General features: G+C 41.4%; 1 protein-coding gene across 1 annotated transcript in view; it reads left to right on the forward strand.

Annotated features, from left to right (window-relative positions):
- Positions 1-11803: 11803 nt before the first annotated feature.
- LOC118833748 (zinc finger protein 850-like) overlaps positions 11804-22272 on the forward strand; it is a 54249-nt gene continuing 43780 nt past the window's right edge. Inside the window, 1 exon segment of the mRNA XM_036741143.1 lies at positions 11804-12738. Coding sequence (XP_036597038.1) covers positions 11804-12738 — 935 coding nt within the window.

The raw sequence follows: 22272 nt of genomic DNA on the forward strand, positions 1-22272 counted from the left end.
ATCATCCATGTCCATGGTTTCATTTATTATCTTAGGGCAAATAACTCTCAAATCTACTGCTCCAACATCTCTCCTGTATTTCCAGCTCCTTGCTGGATATCTCCATCTGGATGGCTCAATAGCAACTCAAATGCACCATTTCCATAATGGAATTCCTCATTTTCTCCCTGAAACCTGCTCCTCCAATGCCCTACTATCCTCCCAGCCACACAGCTTGAACCTCTTTTCCCTACCTCTCTTGCCCCACATCCAAGGGCCTTTGAGGGTCTCTCATTTCCACTTCCTTCTAGCTCATCCCCACTATTACCACCCTTATTCTGGCCTTCATCACCTCTTGACTTCATTATTCTAAAGGCTTCATTTCAGTTCTGTTCAGTTTAACAAGAATTTATTGAAGGCCTCCTAAAGGGCTTTTACTGTCTCTGGTCTCTCCCTTCTTCAGTCCATCCTTCCTACAGCTGTAAGAATTACATTTATGGTGCTAGTATGGCTACATCATGTTGTTTTCATAGGAGAAAATTAGCCTGGCATGAGGCCAGCCACATTGTGAGTCTGAGCTGCCTTTCCAGCTTTATATCTCTTCATGTCCTTTCTCCATGTTGCACCCTAGTTAGAACATTAACAGGTTCCTCTTTTGCCACCTCTATGTTTTCATGCATGGTACTACCTGGAATGTATTTGTATGTCCAACCTATTGAAATTCTCTTCTCTTGAGACCCAGGGCAGGTGCTGTCTTCTTCATGGAACTTTTCTTGAAACTGAGGTTAAACCTTCAGATATCTGACTTCTTCACCTCAATCACATTTTACTTTATATTTATTTGTGTGTAACTCTTTTAACTCTCCAATTAGATTTTAAGCTCTTTTGAGTTCTGAAATGTTATCGTAAAAAATCTTTATACCCTCAATGCAGCATGCCTTGCATATTGCAATGGCTTAGAAAATGCTGTTTGGGTCGATTTTGAAGGTCTCTGACTTCTCAGATGCGTGTCTCTGCATCCATGGTCTTGCTCATATCTTTCCTCATACATAAAGTATTCTCTCCCTCCTTCTAGGTCCAGATTAATCCGTTCCCCCAAACGCACCCAACCAAGCCTGCCCTTACCACCTTAGCCCACAGTGACTTCTTTCTCCTCTGAATTCCCAAGCTTTTATTGTCTGTATTACTCATCTGGCACTTATCCCCTGTTATTTTGTATTAATGGTTTCTTTATGACTAACCTCACTCTTCAGCAAGACTGTAAGATGCTCAAATGTAGCTTATACATCTAGGGTCACAGAATGTAAGAGACTGAAGGGATTTTAAAAGACCATCTAGTCCAACCACCCTCATTTTGGAGACAGGGACCTGCCCAAAGCTGCACCTGAATTAGTGGACAGAGAACCTAGGTCCCCAGATTTATGGCTCACTACTTTTTTCACTACCTTATCTTTATGCCCCTGGTGTCTACCACTGCATCTTGCATGGAGTTGATTCTCAGCACAGCATTTGCTTCTAATAAATGCATATGAGAACATACACGTGGGATCAAAGAGAACTTGGGATGGAAGGTACCTGGAAAGTTATAAAAGTGAAAAGAGGAAAAATGAGGATTGTGGTTTGGTTATGAAAGTAACTCTTAACTCTAGCCTGCCTATTATGTTGAATTGTTCACCTTTTACCCCACTTACCAAGCACAGTAGTCATTACATGTGTCAGAGAATCTTTGGTGTCGGTTTTGAATATGACCATAAGGTATGATCAGTTGTCAGAGTTGCTCACATAACCCAGTTGATTTCCTGGCCCCAATTTTAAGAAATTAGAGGAAGCTTCTGCTGGTTGCTCAGGGGTTTTCCTTGAAGATGCATCCCCCTCAAATTTCTTTCAGCACTTTGGCTAAAGCTCATCTTTGCACTTATCTCCACTTTCCTTGTAATGTAATCATTTGGATCTTTGCCCCACTTAGATTGTAAGCTTCTGGAAGGCAGGGCCTTGTCAAATCTATCTCCATATCTCCTATGCCTAGGCACAGATCTTGAAGACAGTAGGTGCTTAATAAGTGTTTATTGAACCAAATGGAATGGAAAAGATCGCTGGATTTGGAGCCAGGGGTTTGTGTGACAGTGGGTAAGTCATTCAACCTCTGGGCCTCTATTTCTTCATCTGAAAAATGGGAATACTTGCACTATCTATCTTTACAGAGTTATGGGGAAAGCAATTTGTGAACATTAAAGCGTTTACAGAAACATCGTTTTGTATGATTATTAGAGAAATTTTGTAATAGATGATCAAAAAGTCACCCCCTGGGGCTTCCTACAAAGGTGTAAGTAGACTGCTGGTTGGGTGGCTGGGCAGGGTCTTTGCTCTACAAACCTGCTCCGTTTGGTCCTGGACTGAGCCCCACGCCCTCAGCTCTCATTGGCGCGGGGCCAGGGCCACATTTCATTGGCTCAGAGCTCAAACTCTGAGCCAATGACTGGGGAGCCCTCCGAGGAGAGTGGAGGGGAAAGCTGAGGAGCCTCGGCAGGGCCGGGCTGAGACCCGAGGCTCTTGGTGGGGCGGACCTCATCTAGTCTCCTGGTCCTCGAGCCAAGCACCCTCTAGCGTGCCCACCCAGGCGCCCTGCGGCCCCACAGGAGCCTCTCCGGCAGCCCCGCCCAGCCTTACCTGGTGAGGTCTTTACGTAGAAAGGAAATCTTTAATTCCGAGCCCCTACCCAGCTTCAGTTCTGCGGCAAAGCTAGGCTGAGCCTCCTGCACCCTCGCCTAAGGTCAGGTGGGGCTGAAGGAGGCCCGAGCCTCCTTCCCCTGCCCCGCAGCCTCTTTTCTTCACCGCGGCGGTCCGCCAGGGAGCGAGAGCCGAGGGAACCAGCGAGACGAGACGGTGGGTCCTCCAGAGACCCTAGAGCGGACCGCGACGAACCCCGGATGGGCGCTCGGGGCGCGCCCCGGGCAGGCCTAGGGGCAGGTGGAGGTTAAGTTTCCGGCTCTCGGCCGCTGCGGCTTCGAGGTCCGTTTCCCTGCACTCCGCGGCCTCCTCCTCCCCACCAAGCGAAGCAAACTGGGGTGGGGTGTTGGGAAGGTGAAGGGAGAGGGTCAGGAAAGGAGCATCTGAAAGGCTTGGTGAGGGCGCAGTGGGGCGGGGACTCCTGTGCCTTCCCATTCGACCTGGACAGTGCATTTTAGCTTTTGCTAAGCCCCTACTGTGTGCTCCACCCAGTGCTTGGGAGGGTAGAAAACTTGACCGAGACATTGCACCCTGGAACCTCCGGAGGAGACAGAAACACTAGGAGCTGTCCAATGTTACAGCGTGTTGGAGAACTTCGAAAGGGCTTCCGAGGATTCTGGAGGAAGGTCTTAGGGATGAGGGGTTTGGGCTTTAAGGGTCAGAAGAAATTCTAGAGGCTGAGATGAGCAAATGCGTCAAGGTGAGAGAGTGCAGGCTATGTTGGGAGTGGGGGAGAAGGCTAGAATCTTGTCCAACTTAACTGGATAGTATACGTAGGGTGGTAATGGGAAGTAAGCTACAAGATAGCTAAACAGGGCAGGGCAACAGTGCCTGTTGTATCTAGATCCTTTTTCCCCCTTTTGTATCCCCCAGTGCATAGTACAAGTGTATAGTAGGGACTTAATTAAAGCTTTTTGACTTGGGTTCTAATCCTTGTTTTGAGTCTCTTTCTCTGTCAGATTAGGGGATTGGATTGTACTTAATCAGAGGTTTTTAACCTGGGATCCATGAACTTTTTTTTTTAATACTTTGATAATTGTATTTCAATATAATTTGCTTCCTTTATAATCATATGAATTTTATTTTGTGAATTTAAAAACATTCTGAGAAGGGGTCCACAAGGTTCACCAGACTAGGGACCATGATACAAAAAAGGTTAACAACTCCAGTATTAGATGATATCTTGGGACTCTCAGTCACATAAGGTGATTGGAAGCTTTGATTGAAACTTGAGTCTCCTAGCAATTAGAACTGTCCCAAAATGGCATGGTCTGAATAAAGAAGTAGTGAGTTCCCATCCTTGGAATACTTCAAGCAGAAGCTGGATACCTGTTGACAGGTCTGTTTTAATGGGTGTACCTTTCATGTCTGGGTTGGACTTGTAGGCTGCTGAAGTCCTCTTCATATTCTGTGATTCTTAGATCAGTTTTCTTTCTACTACACACTGTTGCTCAGAAAGTAGGGAGCCATTGAAAAATTTTGAAGAGAAAAATGCTGTTGATTTGTATTAAAGCAGTGATTTATCAAGATGAGTGTGACAATTGTATACAGCAGTGGTGTCAAACTCAAATAGAAATGGAGCCCCATCCATAAGGATCCCTGCAGAAGCATCTTTACTTAGAAAACCATATAGTAACATTTTCTGTGTTCTATTGTATTTTTATTTATTTTGTCTAATATTTCTCAGTTGGCAAGGCAGTTGGGGTTAAGTTAATTGCCCAAAGTCACACAACTACTAAGTGTGTCAAGTGTCTGAGGTCACATTTGAACTCAGGTCCTCCTGACTCCAGGACTGGTGCTCTACTCACTGCGCCACCTAGCTGCCCCTCTCGGTTACATTTTAATCTGGTTTGGGCAACACAGCAGTGGCCCACGTTTGACATCTCTGGTGTACAGGATGAATTGAAGGAGGGAGGTACTGGAAGCCAGGAAATCATATGAATACCATAAGCAGCAATAGATGAAGAGCTGGGCCAGAGCGGCTTTAGTAGGAATGGAAAGAAATGGTTTTATCTGAAAACTGTTATAAAGGAAAGATCAACAGAGCAGATAGAGGGAAGAGTCTGCAGGGACATTACAGTTTCTGTTTAAGGTGACAGGCTGACCAAAATAGATAAATCTGGATGACAAGCTGCCTAGGGAATAGAGAGATTTTAGGCATTATGAGTTTGAGGTTGTATTAGACAGGGTAATCCACAAAGAAATCTCTCCTACTGAGGGGTAATTGAATAAGTCAGTTGACAGTTGAAGGTTCAGAGCCAAAGCTTGTGAAAGAGTTCAGTGTACCACCTGAATCAGACCTTTTGCAGTATACCTATATCATTTTATTTCAGGTGAATTCATAGACCAACCAACATTTGCCCACTATTATCTCAGGCAAGTCATTTAACCTTTTTTAGTTCAAGTTTCCTCACCTCTAAAAAGGGAATAAAAATACTTGTGCTTCCTGTATTACAGAGTTGTTATGAACAAATCTGCAAAGCACTATGGCAATGTGACCTGTTATCATTTATATATTATTTATTATCATTGTTATCATCATCATTGTTGGGAAAGCTGCATGGTGTACTGGAAAGAGCTTTGGACTTGGACTTAGAATCAGGAGAGACCTCTTTCAAATAATGTCTCTGGCTCCCTTGAATTTCAGTTTCATCTGTGAAAGGAAGATAATTATCTCTAGCACCTACCTCACAGAGCTATTGTGAAGATCAGTCAAGATAATAAATGTAAAGCATTTTGGAAACCTAAAAATTACATAAATGTCAACTATTTGTCATTTGGTTGGATTGATTGCTACTCTTCCTCAGATAATCTCTTTCTGACTGAGGATTATCAAGTGGTTTAAATTGTGGTAGATGGCATGTTACCAAAGGCTGAATGAATGAAGCTGCTTTTTACTCACATTAAACGTCTAGTGATGATGCACAGCCCTGAGGCATTCAGCCCACAACACTGCTGAATGAGTCCCAAACCAGATTAAAATGTTATCAGGAAATATTTGACAAAATAAATAAAAATACAGTAGATTCTAAATAATGTTAATATATGGTTTTCGAACTCAACATGTGGCCTGCAGGGATCCTTATATATAATTTAGTGGCTCCTACTTCTATTTGAGTTTGATACCACTGATGTATAGTGTTATTATAAGCCTCCACTTTGGAGAAAACTACTACCCTTCCTATGCATACCCAGGAATGCTAATCATGGGTGATAGTATTGAAAGTTATATACACAGATATACATAATAAGTAAACGTTTATCTTTCTTCTTTGTGTCTAGACTGTAGTTAAGGGGTCAGAGAGAGTGGGTCTATAAGAAGCTCTTTGATGAGTCTCTATATTAATACCCAAACCTTTGAGTGTTGAGAATTGTCCATGTGCCTATATAGAATAAGTCGACAGAATACAAATAAAATTCTGAAAATGTGTTTCTGCATCTTATATAATTACTCTTCATACAGGCAGGATTCTCTTTTCTAAAAATTTCTTTTGTCATTGAACACATAGCTGGCCAGTTCAGTAAACATTTATTAAGCATTTGCTATGTGCGTGGTACTTGCTAAGCTTAGACAGCCAAGTAGGATTTGCCTATATCTAGATTGTAGATAGACTATATAGTAAATAGAGACAGATTGGCATTATCTAGTTGATAATGGCTCTGCTTAAAAGAGCTGACCATTATTTCCCATATGTGTTACTGTGTTAAGGAAGATCAGAGGAAAAAGCCTTTAATCCTTTTCTGCCTTTGAAATAAAATTACCAGAGTTTAGTATTTAAACAAGGGTTTACTTTCAAATATAACTCCTTTCTCCCTCACGAAAAGTGGCCATTTCTAAGTAATATTACTTATCGTTTGTTGTTTGTCCTTCATTCTCAAAGAGGACTATGACATCAGGAAAGTGATGTCAGGACTTGCAAGTGAATTGGATTCAAGCGAGGGAGGTCTATGCGGAGTCACCAGCCTTACTCCTTCCTCTGGAGCCATCTGGGTCCAGAGGCAAGATATAGATCAGGATGGCTGAAGATGGCACCTTGTAATACTTACAGGGGTGACAGGACCTGTGATTTCATTGGTATAGGGAGCTCCCAGTTAGGAAGTTTCCTATACCAATGAAGATCCGCTTTTCCCCTGAAATTTATAGTCTTAGAGCATTGCTTGGGGACATTGAAGTTAAATGTGTTGGCTTGGGACACACTGCTAGTATGTGCCAGAGGCCCCCTCTCCATATCATGGTTCTTTCAACAATAATAATTAAAAAAAAATTTGTGAGAATAGAATGAGATACATATTTTCCTCATCGTCTTATTTGTTACTGGAGTTGTCTGAGGGTGTTTTCAGTAAGCCAGCATTCTTACTTTTATTCAACTATAAAATGTAGTTATTTTGTCCACCTGTACATAGAACATTAAATTTAAAAAAAAAAATAGCAAGATAGTGACTTGTCCAGAACCATATCTATCTGTCCATCAAACAAGATGAGAAAAATGAGATAATAATATTCTTATTTGTATAATATGAAGGCTTTTTTTCCCCACAACAACCCTATCGTGAAGTACAAGTATCCCCAATTTACAGATAAGGAAACTGAAACCATTTTGTAAAATTGTGATTGAGCAGGAGCTGGGAAGCTTCCCTTTCCCGTTAATTCTGAGAAACTCCATTTAGTTGACTCCATTAAGAGTAGAATAGCTCCATAGACTGCCCTTTAACAGACATACTCTGTGTTGGGCCTCTGACATTGCCACTTAAAAAGTTAAAGAGGAGAATTGAGGTAGGCACAAAGTGTAGAGTGAGATCCCCATGAGGAATATATAAGGGCTTCACCAGAGAAGGAACATCCCTTTGTGAGCCTGAAAGCAGTGCTTGTAAGGGATGGTCCCCTTAGAAAGAGAGCAGAATTGACTATGTGTGCAATGATAGGAGTATCTGTAAGTATCTCTGTGAATCCCTTAGGAATCTAGGATAGGGACACTGTGGCTTCTCTTTTATATAAAACCTCTTATGGTGTCTCAGACACAGCTCCTCATACTAGGGGGTCTCAGGAAATGGGATAGTGGTGGTTTAGTGATAGGGAAGTTATGAGGGTAGAGAGAAAGGCACCAAGTTTGGTGTCTTGTGAATTCTATCAGAGAGGGAGGCACTGAAGGATGAATAGGGGTGGGGTGAGGTTTCAGGCCAGGACTAGGCTCCCTTGTGACTGTCTTCCCCTAGCTCTGCTTGTTTCCCAAATTCCTGCTCTTTCCCCTTCCTCTTGCCCTGTATGATAGAATCAGACAATGGCACTTATGTTCTAGTAACAATCCAGTTCCAAGTGAGCTGTTTTTCTGGAGGTTCTTTTCACTATTGCCCAGTCATGACATTTTCTCTTTCTCTTAGCCTGCAACTTCTCTGCCCATCCCGGGTCCTTCTTGCCGCTGGAGCAGAAATTCCATTCAGATTGTTCCTGATTTCCTTGGGTCTTCCTTTTGTGATTTTATGCTTCCTGCCATGTGGGCACTAACTCACATGGGTTATAGATATTATATTTATACTCACAAATATATATAAGACCATGAATGAAGTCTCTAAACGCAGACCACGACTTCTCCTGTGAAAGGGGGCCCATGATGGCTGGGTTTCTTCAGACTATGGGAAATTCCATTGATGGTCATTAGAAAGATATGCCCCATGTGACATTCAGCCTAAGACTCTTTCTCACAAAGTCCCCAAAGGAATGTATAGGAAGTGGAAGACATACGGTTGACCACCTGGGCATTACCAGGTTAGTAACTGTAAACATCTCTGTTCTCCCTCATTAACTCTGCCAAAATTTTATCTAAACCCTACTTGAATCTGCTTTGATATTCTTATTCTGCCATCCTCTGAAAGAAGATCTGTAAGTCTACTTCCCAGGTTGTGAAGTAGGAATTCCTTTTGTTTGCCTAAATTCACCTCACTCAGGTTTTGAGAGAAACCATGAGTTTAATTCCTAGGGCTTGGTAAACAAACCTGTGCCCACTTCTGATCATATCTGCTTTCAAAAAGTAGAGAGTGCCAGTCACTATAGCTTTGGTTGATTCGAGTTTTTACTACATACTCTACAAGTTTTTTGTGAAGACAAAGCATGATAGTATATGTGAAATACTAACTTTGTTGATAAAGCACTATAGAAACATTAGTACTTTATTATGATGTCCAATCTAGGCATTCTACCTGAATTCGGTGCTTAGTAGTAAAGGCTAACCCCTACAGTAATTTTTAACTGCCCCTTTCTCCTGTTTTGGATATTTTCCCAGTGCCATTAAATATTCTTTGAGAACTGAGATATGAGGCTTCCTCTTCTGCTTCTCCTGACTGACATAATCACCCAGAGCACTTTGTAATTCCATCCCTCTCTCTCTTTTCTCTATACTTGGGCTGTCAGCTCTATCTACCCTTTTTCTTTCCTGGTCTTGGCCCATAAGTATAATTTTTTTGGATCTGAAAATTTTTTTTTCCAGGCAACAGTGACATTGGAAGGTATAGCCATGTTTTCCATGAGACAGAAATGGAAATATCTGGATCCTAGAGAAGGTTCTATAGTGACATTATCCTGGAAGATTTAGGGAAGGTGGCCTGTATCTTTTGCTGATATTCTTACTGTTTTCAGTCATCCCTCTTAGTCTCCCCAGTCCAGAGATGCCTTACTTCAAATGCCAAACTCTGATCCTTTTTCAGGAACAGAGACATTTTTTTCCCTGTTTCTATTGTTCATTTGTCTCATGTCATTTGAGGCAGCTAGGTGGTATGGTGGATAACATGTTGGGCCTAGAATCAGGAAGACCTGAGTTCAAATCCAACCTCAGATGCTTATTAGCTGTGTGACTCTGGGCAAATACTTTGAGTGCAGAAATAGGACATTACTATTCTCATCCCCCAACTGACAGGTCTCAGATCTGCAGAGGGGAAAATAGGAAGCTATTTTAAGACAGAAGATATCCTCTTCCTCACCCTCTTGAGTGTCTTAGTGATCTGTGTGAACTCTTCCAGAAATCTTCCCATTCTTCCAGCCAAGAGAGATTAAATGAGATTATTGCCTTTCTGTCTCTAGATTTCTCCCTTATTGGTTCTACTCTTCCTGGAAATGGATTTCCTTCAGAGGGTCTACCTTTCCCCTCTGAGCCTTCCTGCCTAACATTTCTGAACATTTTTGCACTTCATTTGCCCCTTGAAGACCAAGAGGCTGAAACTTCATCCTGAGATTGTTTTGAGCTCCCACAACAAATCAGCACCCCTTTTCTTTCTTCAGAGGCAGGACTTTGAGTTTCCAGACCTAATGTGATCTCTCAGGTAGGTTGAAGGCTAGAGTAATGGATCCTGGATCTGTAATATGCCACATATCCACAAGGTCCTGCACAGGTGAACAAGAGACCAGTCAGCAAGAGGCACTATCTTATCTCTAAAAATACTCAAGCTTCCTCTGAATAGGAAATTGCTTTGGAAAAGATTTGTAAGCAGGAAGGGTACATGTGTATTGGGGACAGCATTGAGAAGTCATGCCTGAGGTGAACAGGCTGGTTTGTAGGAAAGCATTAGGGAAGTGAGAATATGCAGGTCTTGGTAAAACACCATGATGGAGCTGTAAGGAAGCAGTTGACCAACCACAGCCTTAAATGGAGAAGAGGATTCTGGAAGTTATTGGGCATGGTTGGCAACGAATAGGTACTGAGTGTTAGATATCACAGTCATCCAGTGAGAAATGATTTTGTGGACTAAGCAGTAGGGGTAGAACCAGACAAGAGGTAGGTATAAAAAGTGGTCTAGGGAAAGAAGGGTACAGCACATAGGGTAAAGGCTACAGATTAGTTGGAGATTTTGGAAGATTTCCTTATTTGGCATGTTAAGGAGTTGATAGCACTACCCACAGTGATGGGGAAGTCAATTATAAGGGATAATGACATTTTATGTTAAGTTAGAAATGTGACATCTAGTTCAAATTTTCAGATAAACTCCCAGGGATAGATTTGGGGAAATTTCTTTGTGGAGGGAGGTATAATAGGACTAATGGGCTTGAAAGGCATATTTGAATGCTGATTTGAAAGAAGAATGAGTTACCAAGATCCAAGCATAGATTGTACACAATAACAGCCACATTGTGTAATGACTAACTTTGATAGACTTAGCTTTTCTCAGCAATCCAAGGATCTAAGACAACTCCAAAAGACTCGATGGAAAATGCTATCCATATCCAAAGAAAGAACTATGGACTCTCAATGCAGATCAAAGCATACTATTTGTTTTCATTTTCTTGTTTTGTTTCTTCTTTTTTGGGGTTCCATTTGTTCTAATTCTTCTTTACAACATGACTAATGTGAAAATGTTTAATGAGAGTGTATATGTAGAGCCTCTATCAGATTGCACACTGTCTTGAGGAGGGGGGAGAGAAGGGAGGTAGAGAAAAAAAATCCTGAAAAGCTTATGGAAGTAAATGTTTAAAACTAAAAATAAATAAAAAAAAATTTTTTAAAAAAAGTATCCAAGCATAGAGTGGAATCCTAGTCCTGATAGAGGGGGCATAGTAAAGTATTGAAAAAATGAGATGACACAGGGTAGGTAGGAGCCAAACTAATTGAAGTGTGGGTCCTTACAGTCCTTAAGTCAAGAGAAATAGTTGAAGAATGGATTGTATACATTTCATACCATGTGAAGAGGAAGTGTGTGGGGGAAGGAACTTTGGAATTGGCTGTGAAAAAGTCTTTGCTAATTGTTGGAATACTAGGGTCACAAATCACATGGCAAGGATTCCATGTGGGAAATGTCTGTATTAAGAAGTATGTTTTGAAGCCAGTTTTGAGAGCCACCAAAACTGTCTCCTCCTTTTGGACATTAATAAATGTCTTCTGAAACTAGCATTTCCCTTTTCCTTTTGTTTCAGATTCTAAAAAATATGCCACTATATGAAAAACAGGAATTTTCGAAAGATGTAGGCTTCTATGGAAAGACAATGGAAGTACTTATACAAGATGTTCCTCAGGAACCTGATTTTATAGAAGATGGAAAAGTTAAAAACCAACAAAGAAACTGTACAGGGGAGATTTTGAGGAATTCTTTTTCCCAGGAGAGTGGTTTTAGAAAAATGACTAAGATTCATAAAAAAATCCCAACAGGAAGAGCCCAGGAGTGTAATCAATTTCAGAAGAATTTTGGTCAGAATTCAAACCATACTGCTCATCAAAAAAATGCTACAAAAGAGAGACCTCATAAATGTGCTACCTGTGACAAAAGTTTCAAATACAATTGTGACCTTATTCAACACCAGAGAATTCACACTGGAGAGAAACCCTATATTTGCGATGAATGTGGAAAAGGTTTCAGTCGTAGCTCATTACTTACTAGACATGAGAGAACTTGCACAGGAGAAAAACCTTATAGATGTAATGATTGTTGGAAAAGCTTTAGTCAAAGCTCACATCTTATTCAGCATCAGAGAACTCATACTGGAGAGAAACCCTATGAATGTATTGAGTGTGGTAAAAGCTTCATTCAGAGCTCACAGCTTATTCAACATCAGAGAATTCATACTGGAGAGAAACCTTATGGATGTAAAGAATGTGGGAAAGGCTTTAGTTCAAGTTCCCACCTTACTCAGCATAGAAGAATCCATACTGGAGAAAGGCCTTATGGATGTGATGAATGTGGAAAAGCCTTCAGTCAAAGTTCACACCTTATTCTACATCAGAGAACTCACACAGGGGAGAAGCCCTATGAATGTATGGAATGTGGGAAATGCTTCAGTTGTAGCTCTCACCTTGCTCAACACCAGAGAATTCATACTGGAGAGAAACCATTTGAATGCAATGAATGTGGTAAAGCTTTTTGTCTGAACTCACAACTTATGCGACATCAGAGAACTCACACAGTAGGAGAAAAACTCTATAAGTGTAATGAATGTAGCAGAGCCTTCAGTCAGAGCTCACATCTTATTCAGCACCAGAGAATCCATACAGGAGAGAAACTTTATAGATGTGTTCAATGTGGGAAAGCTTTCAGCAGAAGCTCAAACCTTATTAGGCACCAGACAACTCACACTAGAGAGAAACCCTTTAAATGTCAACAGTGTGGAAAAGCTTTTATCCATACCTCACAACTCAATAAGCATCAGAGATTTCACACAAAATAACTGTCCCTGGGGAAGAACCTGTAAATGTAATTGAAGAAATTCTGTCAAAGTTCTGCTTTTATTCAACATGAGATAATTCATATAATACTTGGCAAGTCACTTGAGTCCCAATTTCTTTATCTGTAAAGTGGGGCTTGAATTGCTGACCTCACAGAGTTGTGAGGAAAGCACTTTGCAAATCTTAAAGCACTATATCAACATATGTTCTAGAGGAAAGAAAGCCTATGAACATTAACAGATGTGGCAAATCCTTCAATGTCTGCTCAAGCCTTTATTCAGTAACAGTATTTACATCAGAAAGTTATTCATGATGTAATGAAAAAGGGAACACATTAGTCAATATTGGTTATCTAAGATTATAAAATTATAAGATCTTATATTTAGAGCTGGAAGATATATCAGAGGTCATCTAACTCAAGCCTCTCACTTTACAGAAAAGGAGACTAAGGTCCAAAGAGATTATTATTTGCCCAAGATCATGTGGGTAGCAAAAGACAGAGCTAGGCTTTGAACCCAGATTTTCTTGACTCATAATCTGGCATTCTTTCTGATGCATCAAGCATTCTAATAGAATTTTTTAAATCGAATGCCTTAGAGTTCTTCTAATCCAAGTTTTACTGGTAAGGAAACTGAAGGGCACTGAGGTTAAGTGAGTTGCCCAAAGTCACCCAGCTGGTGAATGGCAGAGGCAGGACTAGGTCTCAGTTCTCTCAATTTATAATATAATATTCTTTCCATTATACTGTGTTGCTTCCAAGAATTTAGAATTTGTTGAAATAAAATAACTAAATCACCGGCACTTTAGATGGCCTTACAGGACATAGAAAAACAATTTTTAAACACTCATTTTTTAAAAATTCATTTTGGTTTTCCACTTTTCAAAGGCTATTTATATTCTATTTATTTTGCCCAAAGTCTGCAATCTCTGGAGAATAAAGGAATAGATTATGTTTCCCATGACCACAATAGCACAGAAGAAATACTTTTTCCCTTATATTTTTTTAAAAATTAATTTGGTCTTCCTACTCTTCCTACCTCTCCCAGCAAAATTTAAAAATAATTAAGTTCCATATATATGTATATACACGTATATACAATATATATGTACACACGCGCACACACATATATATAGATAGATAGGTGTGTGTGTGTGAGCATACATACACACACATTCCAGCAAAATGAGTTTCCACATTGGCCATGTTGGAAAATGCTATCTCTTCCTGTGTTTTAAGTTAAGCGCTCTGGAAGGAAATGAATTATGTGCTTCATCTTCATTCTTTTGGACTCAACATTGTATTCATCAGGGTTCTAAAGTCTTTTAAAATAGTTTATAGTGTTATCATTGTATAGAGTATTCAACCCCCTCATTTTATAAATGAAGATCCTGAGCTTCAGAGAGACGAAGGGACTTATTCCAAAATAAATATAGGATCATCGATTTGGAGCTGGAAGGATCTCAGAGCCCATCTAGTTCAGCCACTCATTATAAATAAGGAACTGAAGCCCAAAGAGGTTAACTATCTTATCCAAGACTATGTATGATGTAGTCACAAAAATTTTCCTCAAAAATGCCATCACACTGCCTCCTCCAGAGCCATTTCCACACTGTCTACCAAACTCCCAGAGCTGACCCCAGAAGTGATCCCCACATTCATTCATTCAAGAAATATTTATTAAGGATCAATCAGCATTTATTAAGTGCCTACCATAGTAGTGCTAGTAGTAGTCAAGCACTGTGTGAAGCACTGGAATCTGTATAGAGCATTGTTCTAAATGCTGAGGTAAACACAAAATTGAAAGGTGGCATACGTGAAGTGGAAAGATTTAGAGTGAGATGACCAGATTTCAAATATACCCTTTGCCATTTGCTACCTGTGATCAGTTTGGATTGCAACTTCTTTGGGCCTCAGTATCTTCATCTGTAAATTGAGGGAGTTGAACTAGATGACCCCTGAGGTCTCTTCCAATTTTGTCTCTGGTCGTAAAATAAGACGCAACCACTGTCCTCATGGAATGTAAAATCTAGAAGAGGGATCAAGACATGAACATAAGTATATTACAAAGCATTGCTTAAGAAGTACATTAAAGAGGTATAAAACAAAATACTTTTGAGGTAGTCAGCTGCCTAAGAGATCAAGTAGGAAAGGTTTCATGGAGGCAGTGGCATTTGAGTTGGGTTTCCAAGGATAGGAAGGAATTAAATTGGGAGGTGGACATTCCAGACATAGGGACAGCATGTATAAAGGTGAAGCAGAGTGAGTGTAGGACATGTCCAAGAGAGCACTGAATAATCCATTTTGGCTTAGAGCAGGGCTCTCCAAAATGTGGCCAAAGGGGGTTTGTGCAGCCTTCCTACAAGCATAGAAATTTACATAAATGCTTTAGTAAATGAAGCTGAGCTACAGCAGAGCTCTCACTAAAATGGCAAATCAAAATATATTGTCTATTGTTTAAATAAAAACCTAAGATTGAACAGCCCTGGCTTAGAGCATAGAGAATGTGGAGGAGAGTAATATGGGATAAAATTGGAAAGGTAGGTGGTACCAGTTTTTTAATAGTCTTGAAGACATCTGACCTCTATTCAGTATAGGCAATAAGAAGTTTGAGATCTTTTGAGATGAATAACTTGATGGGTTCTATTAGAAATATTATTCTGGAAGTCATGAAATATCTATATAAAGTATTTTGAGGACCTTTAAGTACTATCTATCTATTTATCCATCTATCTATCTATATATAGTTAGCTATTATATAAATTGGAATGAGGAGAGAATCAGGGTATGGGAAACTGTTAGGAGGCTATTGCAGTAGTTTAATTGGGTGGTACTAGTTTTAAGTGTGCACAGTAGAATGTGATGGGCAAGTGAAAAAAATCTTGTTATAGTGCTTTAGGAATATTTGAGGAAGGAGAAATTTTTCCCCAGGGCAGAGAAAATTGGGAAGGTCAGGAAAGGGTTCCTAACACCTCCACTAACCTTTTCACTCCACAAGCATAGAAGTGTCTACTTTGTGCAAGTCCCTGAAGATTCAAAGACAAAAATGAAATGGTTCCTGCCCTCAAGGAGATAATATTCCATTGGAGGGAAACCACACAGCTAAAAGTAAATAAACAGTAAACATTTATTAAATGCCTATTATGTGCCAGGCAGCTAGGTGGTTCAGTGGATAGAACACAGGGCCTAGAGTCAGGAAGACTCATCTTCCTGAGTTCAGATCTGGCCTCAGACACTTATAAGCTGTGTACCCTTGGGCAAGTTGCTTAACCCTGTTTGCCTCAGTTCTTCATCAGTAAAAGAGCTGGAGAAGGAAATGGCTTTATCTTTACCAAGAAAACCCCAAATGGGGTCATGAAGAGTCAGACATGACTGAAAAACAACTCAACAACAGATGTGCTAGGCACTATGCCAAGTGCTGGGAATACAAAAAGAGGCAAAAGATAGTTTGTCCTTAAGGAGTTTATAATTTAATGGGAGAGACAACATGCAAAGAAATATATACAAAGCAAGCTATATACAGGAAAAAAAGGAAATAATAGAAGGAAGGCACTAGAATTAAGAGGTGTTAGAAAAGATGTTTCTGTAAAAGATGAGATTTTAGTTCGGAGTTAAAGGAAACCAGAGAAGTCAAATAGAAAATACAAAGTGATTTCTGGAAAGGAAGACTCTAAGAGGCTAGAGGTTCTCAAATGTTCTTGTTTCATGGCATCCTTAGTGTTTTAGTAATTTTTTTTACTAGTAATTTATTTTTAGTAATTTCTTACAGCCTAGCCCTCCTAGGTTGAAAGAAATAATAGTTCTGTATATTAAGTAGTTAGGTTTAAACAATAATGATAATACGTATTTATATCCTGATAACTTAGTAGCCATTTGAAAAAAAAAATTCAATTAGAGGCAACTAGGTGGTACAAGGGATAGAGTACTGGGCCTGGAGTCAGGAAGACTGATGGACCTGGGGAGTTGACAGGTATTTTTATATACATCATCCAAGAAATGAGAAAGTTTGAGAAGTTACTGATATAGCTGAAAGTACAAGTAAACAAAAACAGACATTCCAAGAACAACAGCAGAAGGAAGGTATTTCTAATGTTGAAGCTGAACTGCCTTGAACTAATAGTTTAAGCAGTGGCACTATAGCCATTTCCCTCAAATATTTCTATATCCTGAAGCTCTCATGTGAGTTAGTTACAGTGCCACAGCAGAGAGTTTGGGATCCTCAGGGATAGACTGAATATATGAGGTAGCTAGTGAACTTGAACCTTGAGAAAATCCAAAGGTTTTTCAAGGTAAATGGGAGGAGGAAGTACATGGGGGACAACTTTTATGAAGGCACAGAGAAAGGACTTGGGGTATCATTTTTAGGGAATAACAAGCAGGCCAACTATGTGTGAGAGTGACATGTTCTTAATCTTCCTGGAAAGAAAGATTGGATCCAGATTGTGAAAGGTTACAAATGCCAGAGGAATTTGTACTTTATCCCAGGAGTAAGAAGGAGTCGCTGGAACTTCTTGAGCAGGAGACTGATGTGGTCGGAAGTGTCAGAACAGGTTCCTTTAACTTGTCAGCTATTTTGTTCGGTTGAGATAGCCTTTGAGAAGCCAGGCTCACCTCCACACCATGATGGAGTCTTAAGAGAAGGATTTTGTGGAGGGTGAGGAGTAGACAACCAGAATGCTCCACAGGATCATAGTGACAATAAATGAGTAAGGCCTTTCTACATTGGGTTAACCTCCCATTGGGTGAACTTAGGGGAGAACAGAGATCTAAGAGTGGTACAGGATGGGGTGCAAGTTAATATGTTTGTCCTTCGTTTTTGAAGAGGACCATGATATCAGGGAAATGATGACATGACTTGCAGTTCACTTTGATGTGAATGAGGGAGGGCTGTGCAAAGTCACCAACCTCATTTTCTCCTCCAGAGCCATCTGGGCCCAGTAGCCTGATATTCATCAGGATTACTGGAGATGACCCAGCATGCAGTGGGAGAACCTGGCCCTTTTAGGCTTAGACCTTTTCATGTACTCAATTAGAGTGAGGTAACACCCATTCAGTGAATAGGCCTCTTTAAGAAGTGAGTCAAAGGCCCTTTTAATTAGAAGAAAAGGAAAAAAACAAGCTGGGAGGGGACCCTCAGGGTGGCTGTACATGAAAATGCCTGGGCCTAAAAGGGTCAGGGTCTCCCGTTGCATCCTAGGTCATCTCCAGTCATCTTGATGAATATCTGGTCATTGGATCCAGATGGCTCTGGAGGAGAAAGTGAGGTTGGTGACATTGCACAGCCCTCCCTCACTCAAAGTCAACTGTGAGTCATGTCATCATTTCCCTGACGTCATGGAAACGAAGGACAAACACAACCTGTGAGAGTAGACTGAGCTGCCTCAAAGGTGACCCAGCTTGTTGGGTAACTCAGCTCATCCTCTCTCTCCCTGTTCTCTCCAAAGGAAGGTAAATTTTGGATGACCAGAAGCTGCCCACTTAACTTGGAGTTTACTGGCCAGATTTCTCTCTCTCTCTCTCTCTCTCTTTCTCTCTCTTTCTCTTTCCCTCTCTCCCAACCCCTCCCTCTCCTTCTCCCTCTCCCTCTCTTTCTCTCCCTCCCCCCTCTCTGTCTCTTCTATGAGTATCACTTTTATCAGGATCAAGAGTTAGGTAACATGTTTCATGATGAGTCTTGGAATTAGAGTTAGATGGTGGGATTTAAGCTGAGTTTTTAAAAGGTTAGGTTGTATCGTTGTACCAGTTGCCTTTGATATACCTACAAGAGTCCAAGTTCGAGATGTCCAAACGGTAGTTGGTGATTCAGAGACGAGGTGAGGATCTGACTGCCAGGACAAAGCCTTGCAGGACCACCCTCAGCCATGTGTGACTTTGATTAGTGACTTTGATAGTCTTTGATTCAATCATCCTGGGCTCCTGAGTCATTCTCACGCTATTCCCCCCAACAGTTGTTTTCTTGTCACCGCACTGCCCTCTCTACGGTGGTTCCCCACCCCCTTCCCAATGCAGGGTCAAGGTGCTACCCCTTGGGAGAGTCTGCTGGAAACGAACCATCGAGACTCAAGTCCTCCCGCTGCCTAGAGGCTTCGAGGTCGGCCCAGAGCGGCCGGCGGGCGGGCCAGGGAGTATCACTTCCGGTTTTCGCAGTTGAGCTGAACTTGGGTACCTGCAACGGTCAACCTTGGGGCAAGAGGCAAAAGGCAGTTTGCCTTAGGCCATAGTGTGGTGAGAGTTGCGGGTGTGCCTGGTTGGGCGAGCTGGGGCTGGCTGCGGTCTTCTCTGCCCAGGAGGTAAGCTAAGACTCAGCGGTGCCGGGAGGGGGCCCTGCTGCTGCTGGCGAGCTCTGGGAAGGGCTGAGGTCACTGGGGAGCCCCACAGGCTGTATTTAGCGGAATTGGAATTCAAGCCCAGGGCCCTGAGTCCAAGGCGCCATGCTGTCGCCCCGCTGCTCTAGCGCAGGGGTAGCTTCTTGTGAAGCACGCTTATGCTCGTCCCTGCTCCTGACTCTGGATCCCAGCCCCTCCAGCCTTCTTTAAGTCCCGGCCTCCGTAGGGATCCGTTCTCATGCACCTTCCCTCCTCCTCCCCCTGGTTCTTTCTCGTCCATCTACAGACATACTCGGTTCTTCCTCCTTTAAAATAAACAAAAACTATGATTCCCTTAACTTTTCTGTTTTCATCCAGTCCTCACCTTCTTTTCACTCCCTTTCTTTCACTGCTATCTAAATCAGTCAGTAGGCATTTAAGTGCCTACGGTGTACCAGGCCCTCAGCTAAGCTCTGGGGAGACAGAAAAAAGGCAATAAACAGCCCTTGCTCTCAAGGAGCTCACAGTCTGATGGGGGAACAACATGTAGACGACTATGTACAGACAAGGTATGTTCACGATGAACAGGAGATAACCAGCAGAGGAAAGGCAGTAGCTTTATCCTAGATCTCTGCTCTCTACCATTAACTTCTTTCGTTCACACTTTCCCCTATCACGCTAGTGAAAATTTCTCAAGTCACCAGTGTGACCTACCAATCTAAAAATCCAATGGCTTCCCCATTTCACGTTTCTTCCAATCAACTTCGACCTCTTAGCACATTTTAATCCTCCTGGACATTATCTTCTACTGGTTACCTTGGCTTCGAAAACCTGTTGATCTTACTTTCTCTTTTTTTCCTTCACTGTTCTATCATTCTTTTCACCATCTCTTAACATAGGGTGTTACGGGCTTTTGTTCTCAGTCTTTTTATCTTCCTACGTTCTCTTCTTTACCAATGTAATTCATTTCCATGGCTCTTCGTGTTTATGCAGATTCCCAAACCATTACGTATCTCTAATTCTAACATATCCTATACGTCAACTTACATGTTTTTCCTAATTTTTATTTAAAATTTTTTTGAAACTTGCACACCAAAAAAAGATCATTTCCATATACACAAAAGAACACACAAAATTTTATACAAATCTGTGAATTTCCATTCATGTTGATGAGGTAGCTGAGGTTCTGAGTTGAGTAGTCTGGAAAGGATTCAGGAAGCAGATGCTCTCCTAGTCAAGAGGGCTTTATTGCTGCAAAAGGGGGAGGGGTGACTAGTCCTTAGGGGTTCTAGCAACTTGAGAAAAAACACAGGCTTTTATACACAAGTTTTGGGCTCTCAGGTAGGGGTGGGGCGTGCTTCTACATGGGCAGTTAATCACAAGGAATGAGAGGGAGAAAAGGGAAGCAGGTATGCTGGGTACATTTGAAAACATTCCAAGGATATGGTCACCGTGAGCTTTGCATGCAACATTCAAGAATATGGCCACAAACCATAGGGGTTAGTCACGTACACAGAGTTAACAGGTAGAGAGCTGCCTGTGGGCAGATTTAGATTTAAGCAAGGCTCTCATTGTTGCTGCGCAGAAGTCAGCCTCATCAATGCTGTTTGCTTTAACATGAGAACATTGGGGATTTCAACATCCGGAGTGTTCTCTCTTGGGCTCCTTTCACTAAAAGTAAAACTAACACTACTACCTTCACTTATTTTTTGTTTTTTAGAATCACTTTCATGTTTTGACTCACTGATTTTTTTTTTCCTTTACATTCTCTTCTGACTAGGAATCTATCTAACAACACTTGTTTTGGATGGTTTTTCAGAATGTCACGGAAATGTGACATTGCATTATTGTTAAAAATACTTGTGACTCTCATTGCAACAGCCTTATTTGGATGATGTTTTTTAACAAAATTTTTAAACAAACTTTTGCACTTTTTCTCACATCTGATAAACCTCCCTGATCTCACTTGGCATGAATGATTCCTCCAACCTCTCAACCTCCTCCTCAGGTGAAATATCCTCTGCAACTTCTCGCTGTTGCTCCTCGTGCAGATCCAACCAGTTCATCCATCGTCAGCTCCTGGCTGTGTTTCTCTATCAGCTCTTGAATGTCTTCAGCATCCACTTCCAGTCCCAGTGTCTTGCCCAAAGACATAATTTCATCGATGATTGATTCCTTTTCGGGAACGAACCCCTCAAAGTCACGTTCAAGAATGCAATTAAGCCATAGTTTTCGCCAAGCAGAATTGAGCTTTCTCTTGGTGACTCCATCCCAGGCTTTGTCGATGATCTTGAGACAGCCAACAATGTTGAAATGGTCCTTCCAAAACTCTCGGAGGGTAAGGTTAGTGCCTTCGGTCACCTTGAAGCATCGCTTAAATAAAGCTTTTGTATAAAGCTTCTTAAAGTTCAAGATGACCTGTTGATCCATGGGCTGGAGTAGTGGAGTGGTGTTGGGAGGAAGGAACTTGACTTTAATGAACTTGAATTCCTCCAGTAGGTCATCTTAAAGTCTGAGAGGATGGGCAGGAGCATTGTCCATAACCAGCAAGACTTTGAGTAGCAGACTATTTTCTTGAAGATATTTCTGCACTGCAGGACTGAAGACTTGATCCATTCCACAGATAAGATCTGAGTGACCCATGCCTATTGGACCTCCACATAACATTTAACTGGCTCTTCTGCACCTTACTGTTCTTGAATGCTTGGGGAATTCTCAGAATGATACACAAGAAGGGGCATGATTTTTAAATACCTGCTTGCATTAGCACAGAACAAGAGGGTTAGACGGTCTTTCATGGGCTTCTGCCCAGGCATTACATTCTCTTCTGCTGTGATGTACGTTCTCTTAGGTATCTTTTTCCAAAAAAGACCTGTCTCGTTGCAGTTAAAAAATTGCTGTGACAGGTAATTCTCAGAAATCACAAGCTTTTCAAAGTCGCTGACAGAGGCCTCCGCTGCCTTAGTATCTGAGCTTGCTGCTTCGCCATACCATACAACACTATGGATGCCACTTCTCTTTTTGAAATTATCAAACCAGCCTTGGCTAGCCTTGAAACTTTCTTCCTCTGACTGACTTGTGCCTGGCATCGTCGAAACGAGATTGGCATGCAGTGCCCTTGCCT

This window comes from Trichosurus vulpecula, chromosome 1 (assembly GCF_011100635.1).
Source record: "Trichosurus vulpecula isolate mTriVul1 chromosome 1, mTriVul1.pri, whole genome shotgun sequence".
NCBI lineage: Eukaryota > Metazoa > Chordata > Mammalia > Diprotodontia > Phalangeridae > Trichosurus > Trichosurus vulpecula.